Here is a 6,465-nt window from a genome sequence, read left to right on the forward strand (position 1 = left end):
GAATCTGACAACTTGCAGACAGTGTTCGCAGCTTCTCCAGGTGATAATTTAACTGACAACGACTAGTGAGTATTCCCATCCAACACCGTAGATATAGTCTGGGCCCGGGGTGCCAAAAGCACAGAAAAATTGGACCCAGGTTAAAAATCATAAGAGCCCAGGATGAAAATTGTGTGACCTCACCTGCTACCCCTCTTTTTTCATTAAAATTTCTAGAAACCTCCAGGACTAAGGTACTGACCGTGAAAATTTCGCGGTCTTCAAAGGTATAATGAACTAAGGACGCACGGGAATCCCCTCAAATGACGTATTCGCGACCACCAGGGGGAGGTTGCGTCTTAGTTAATGATCAAGCAGGACACCTTGGCAGCCTCTGGAGTTATTAACAAGAACGAAGATTGATCAATGCAGGTATTGGACATAACAAGTTTCTGCGATGGGACGGAGTTTCGAATAAGGCCCACAAGTTGGCTGTTAAGGCCAGACGTTTGCATCATGCATGGTGGAAGGGTGTTTCCTGTGCAGTGGAAAGGCTGAAGTAGATTTTTCTATCAAAACCTCCACACTATTCAGCGTGACCTCTACATATTGCCCCGCCTCATACATCGGCAGATTCAAGAGAGAGAGAGATACCCAGCAAGCAACTTCTGAGTGACCAACTAGCAGGTGGTCCATTTATGGATTTCTCGGAGTCCTTTAGGTAGTCCATGCGATGGCAGTTGTTGCGGGAGGCAATAGTCGTTGGCAGCGACAAAGCTAGATTTCAGCATATTTAGCCGAGGGGGTGCGAAAAATTCAGTATTTAGTCGAGAGAAACTACGAAGTCCATCAGAACCAGGTCCGACATGGGCATCATGATTGTCAATGAAGAAATCATTCAAGGCAAGGGTGAGAGGGGATAACCGGTTTCCTACTTTGATGAAAACACTTACAGGGTGCAGCCGTCTTTAATTAACTTCATATGTGAGAATAACGTAAGCTAACTTCTCTTTGATGTGAGGCAATATATGTATTTCATGGGCGAGCGAGAATGCTTTCTGGAGAAAGACCACTTCCAACCGGTGATACTCAGGGAAACTAAGGACAAAAATTATAGGCAATGTTATAGCTGATGTTTGGGTGCGACTCAGTGGGACCAATAACGGCAGGCTGCTCATCTGAAGTACAGAAGTCGGATACAATGGAAGGATGGGGGTGAGGTGGCAGCGGTTACAGATAACCTTTCAGGCTTATTCCGAGACGATGAGAGGGCGGCAAATAAAAGAGATACCGACTGACGGAGTTCTCGCGATACTGGTAGAAATTTAAGAATTGTTGATATAGATACCAATTTAAGGATTGCCCGTTAGTACATGGTCCTTCGAGCCGGATATCTGGTCGAGCCAATAGTTTCAGATATCCTATACATTCAGTTATTCGTCGATACTACCGCATAATACAATGGCTCCGGGACAGGCAGAGCAAGGAGGTTCAGCATCCACAACAAACGTAGTCAGCGAGCAACGACACAATCTAGAGGAGGTTCTTCGTCTGATTCGGAACTTCAAGAAGGATTCGAGGACGCGATACAACCTACAATATTTTCAATATCGAGAGGAGACGCTAAAGCGAGCATGGGCGAACTGCGAAGCCTTGCACGGCAGGGTGAAGACTATGAGGGCTCAGGATGCCGCACTGTTTGCGCAGTATATGAAAGAGTACGAGGAGGTCGAGGATGTCTGGGGCGAATGTTCGGTGGTATTCCGTCAAAATATTGCCGGTTACATAGCTGCGGACAGCAGTCAACGTCCAGTAGTTCAAGAGGCTCCAGATGCAGGCTGGAAAGGATTAAAATACCCAGCTACGGCGGCGACTACACTCAGTGGGCAGCATTCCATGACTTATTCAAGGTCATGGTGCACGACAACAACAAGTTAAATGGTGTGCAGAAGCTTCAATATCTCCGTGCGTCGGTCAACGGCGAGGCAGAACAATTGATACGCCACCTCACTCTAACAGAGAATAATTATGCGGCAGCATGGAAGTTCCTGAAGGAAGGATACGATAACAAGAGGGCCATCGGGAATGCCTACATGAAGGGCATATGGAGTTTACCGACCAGCACTCCAGCTAGTGCGATATGTCACAAGCGCATATTGGACACGACCGAGCAATTCCGTGCCAATACTGAATCATTGGGAGCAGATTTAGTCGACTTAATCATGGTTTACATCCTACAACAAAAATTGGACACTGAAAGTAATTCTGAATGGCAGAAATTTATTGGTTCTTCGAACGAGATACCAACTTTGGAACAATTCACGACCTTCTTGTATCAACGGTTCACAATACTGGAAGCAGTGCAGATTACCCAACGCAAGACGGTGAGAGTAGGGGCACACTCAGTACAAGCAGCAGGAGCCGTCTGCCGAGTATGCCAGGTCGATCATCGAATTTCCCAATGCGACACATTTTTTAACTCGGACATAGCCAAACGAGGAGAGCTGGTAGCATCTTTGCGGCTGTGCTACAATTGCTTGCACGAGGCTCATCCAGCCAGGAACTGCCCATCACGCAAAAGGTGCAAACAGTGTGGAAAAAAAGCATAACTCAATGTTACACCAAGCATCGTCGAATAGAGCTGCATCTTCAACTTTGCCGAATCCACAGCAACAAGTCTCATCGCTGAATGCTATCAACAGTGGCGTCGACATTTCGGCTGTTCTATTGGCTACAGCAAGGATTCTAGTAAAGGACAGCCAAGGCACATTCATCCTTTTGCGTGCATTAGTTGATCAAGGGTCCCAGCGTTCGTTCATCAGTGAAGCTGCGGCGCAACTCTTACGGCTACCACGTCGAGCGACAAATCTGACAATCAGCGGCATCGGGAGTCATTCAACGAGCAGCAAGGGAGCGAAATCTGCTCAATGCAAAGAGAAATGATCGACAAGATGTTTCAACTTATCTTTTTTCGTAGTAACACATATAACGGACAAGATTCCCCAGTCCAAGACACCATGTAGGATAGCTGAATTGAGACAGGAGGATTTAGCCGACTCATAGTATCACATTCCGGGGAAGATCGACGTCCTCCTGGGTGCTGACGTTTATGACGGTCTATTGGAAAATGGTGTAATCCGGATAAAGCATACCAAAGTTGTGGCTCAAAAAACCAAAATCGGTTGGATCCTGTCCGGGCCTGTCAACCAAGTAACACGAGAAGCAGAACCTTCCATTAGTATGGTTAGCATCGAACAGCTAGATGCTGACATACGAAATTTATGGGAACAGGAAGAGTTGCCACAAGAGCGAATCCTCACCCAAGAGGAAGCAAACTGCGAGAGGCAGTTCATCCGAACTACTAAGAGGGATCCAACGTCAGGCCGACACATAGTCAGACTGCCGATTAAGCCTGACATGAACCCCTCGATCATGCTGCATCCGTCATTAAAAGACGCTATCATACGCCTCCGCCAGACAGAGACAAAACTCGAACGGAATCCAGAGCTCAAAGCACAGTACAATGCATTCCTAAAGGAATATCTGGAATTGGGCGGAATATCTGGACGTGGGGTCGACAGTCGAGACTGCGACTTACTGCGAATTGTTTGGAGACCAGAACCCCAAGGTCCAATAAGGCACTACCGGCTAAACACAGTTACTTATGGCACCGCCAGTGCTCCTTTCCAAGCAACACGTACACTACAACAGGTCGCTGAAGACAAGCAATTCACGTCGCCATCAGCAAGTGAAAGCATCAAAAAGGACTTCAATATAGATGGCTTGCTGACCGGATCCTCGACCATAGAAAGTGCAGCGAAATTGCAAAACGATATCGTGACCGTTCTCAAAAAAGCTGGATTTAGCATTCGTAAATGGTTCACGAATTATGAGGAGGTTCTGAAGCATGTAAACACCGCTGACCGGGAAACGTCTGACGTAGTCGACATCAATCTAGAGAATACCGTCAAGACATTGGGTTTGCAATGGATTCCTAGAGACGGCATATTCACCTTTAAAGTGAAACTGCCTTACATCTCAGCGAATGAGCCAGTTACGAAACGAATAATTACATCCAATGCTGCAAGATTATTCGATCCACTTGGTTGGATCCAGCCCATCATAATAGTTAGCAAGATATTTATCCAAAGGTTGTGGCTGACTGAGACGAAAGTGGCACCTTTAAAGGTACAGTCAGTACCCCGGCTAGAATTGAACGGTGCCGTCCTACTATGCAGATTGTTTCATCAATCGTGAAGCGAGCCTGCAAATTCCCTGCCGACACAGCTGCATTTTACTGGACGGATTCGACCATTGTCCTCGCTTGGTTGAGTAATCACCCAGCCAGGTGGAAAACGTTCGTCGTAAATAGGGTGAGCAAAATCCAGGCTACGAGCAACTCTAGTCAATGGAGGCACGTCGATACAGAGTAGAACCCGGCGGACATAGTGTCACGTGGAGTGACTGCTTCTTAGCTCCTCAAAAGCGGCTTGTGGTGGAACGGACCCGAGTGGCTGCAACACAAACCAATCAACTACTCGTCAAGGGCAATCGACATTACCACGACACTCGAGAGGAAGCCTGAGACCTCCTGCAAAGTGTGGCATATTGCCTTCGCTTTAAGTCACACACGGCGCAACAACCGGTATCCGGTCTAGGCCTGCCTTAATAAGGAACTCCAGACATCCCGGTTTTGCGCCGAGGTCCACCAATTCGATATCCCTAAAAGCTGTCTGGCGTCCTGACCCACGCCATCGCTCCATCTTAGGGAGGGTCTGCCTCGTCTTCTTTTTCTACCATAGATATTGCCCTTATAGACTTTGCGGGTGGGATCATCCACATCCATACGGATTAAGTGACCCGCCCACCGTAACCTATTGAGCCGGATTTTATCCACAACCTGACGGTCATGGTATCGCTCGTAGATTTCGTCATTGTGTAGGTTACGGAATCGTCCATCCTCATGTAGGGGGCCAAAAATTCTTCAGAGGATTCTTCTCTCGAACGTGGCCAAGAGTTCGCAATTTTTCTTGCTAAGAACCCAAGTTTCCGAGGAATACATGAGGACTGGCAAGATCATAGTCTTGTACAGTAAGAGCTTTGACCCTATGGTGAGACGTTTCGAGCGGAACAGTCTTTGTAAGCTGAAATAGGCTCTGTTGGCTGACAACAACCGTGCGCGGATTTCATCATCGTGGTTGTTATCGGTTGTGATTTTCGACCCTAGATAGGAGAAATTGTCAACGGTCTCAAAGTTGTATTCTCCTATCCTTATTCTTCTTCGTGTTTGTGTTTGACCAGTGCGGTTTGATGTTGTTGGTTAATTCGTCTTCGGTGCTGACGTTGCCACCATATATTTTGTCTTGCCTTCACTGATGTGTAGCCGAAGATCTCGCTTCGATTGCCGCCTGCTCAATCTGGATGAAGGCAGTTTGTACACCTCGGGTGGTTCTTCCCATGATGTCGATATCGTCAGCATAGGCCAGTAGTTGGGTGGACTTGAAGAGGATCGTACCTCTTGCATTTACCTCGGCATCACGGATCACTTTCTCGAGGGCCAGGTTAAAGAGGACGCATGATAGCGCATCCCCTTGTCGTAGACCGTTGTTGATGTCGAATGGTCTTGAGAGTGATCCTGCTGCTTTTATCTGGCCTCGCACATTGTTCATGGTCAGCCTAGTCAGTCTTATTAATTTCGTCGGGATACCGAATTCTCTCATGGCCGTGTACAGTTTTACCCTGGCTATGCTATCATAGGCGGCTTTAAAGTCGATGAACAGATGGTGTCCATATTCCAACAGTTTTTTCATCGCTTGCCGCACAGAGAAAATCTGATCTGTCGCTGATTTGCCTGGAGTGAAGCCTCTTTGGTATGGGCCAATGATGTTCTGGGCGTATGGGGCTATCCGGCCTAACAAGATAGTGGAGAATATCTTATAGATGGTACTCAGCAACGTGATACCTCTATAATTGCTGCACTGTGTGATATCTCCCTTTTTATGTATGAGACAGATAATGCCTCGTTGCTAATAGTCAGGCATTGATTCGCTGTTCTACACCTTGAGCACAAGTTGATGAACCACTTGGTGTAACTGGTCGCCTCCATATTTAACCAATTCGGCTGTAATTCCATCGGCTCCTGGCGACTTATGATTTTTTAGCCGATGAATTGCACGGACTGTTTCTCCTAAACTTGGTGGTGGCAGTATGTGTCCGTCGTCTTCAGCTGGCGGGACCTCCAACTCGCCGATGTTCTGGTTGTTCAGTAGCTCACCAAATTACTCAACCCATCGCTCCAATATGTCTGTCGGAAATCAAATTACCCTCTTTGTCTCGGTAGGATGAGCATCGAGGTGTATAAGGCTTCATCCTGCTGACTTGTTGGTAAAACTTCCGCACCTGGTGCGGTTGCTCCCTGTATTTTTCTAGTTCACTGACTTGTTGGTTCTCCCAGGCTTCCTCTTTCCGTCTGTGAAGTCGCTTCTC

The 6,465-nt window shown here is 47.2% G+C and overlaps 1 protein-coding gene across 1 annotated transcript; it reads left to right on the forward strand.

Annotated features, from left to right (window-relative positions):
• The first annotated feature begins 1,613 nt into the window (after nt 1-1,613).
• LOC119652200 lies at nt 1,614-2,588 on the forward strand. Its single transcript, XM_038056141.1, has one exon. The coding sequence runs from the start codon at nt 1,614-1,616 to the stop codon at nt 2,586-2,588; it is 975 nt and encodes a 324-aa protein (XP_037912069.1).
• The last annotated feature ends 3,877 nt before the right edge of the window (nt 2,589-6,465 follow it).

The sequence above is a fragment of the Hermetia illucens genome, chromosome 3, assembly GCF_905115235.1.
Source record: "Hermetia illucens chromosome 3, iHerIll2.2.curated.20191125, whole genome shotgun sequence".
Taxonomy (NCBI): Eukaryota; Metazoa; Arthropoda; class Insecta; order Diptera; family Stratiomyidae; genus Hermetia; species Hermetia illucens.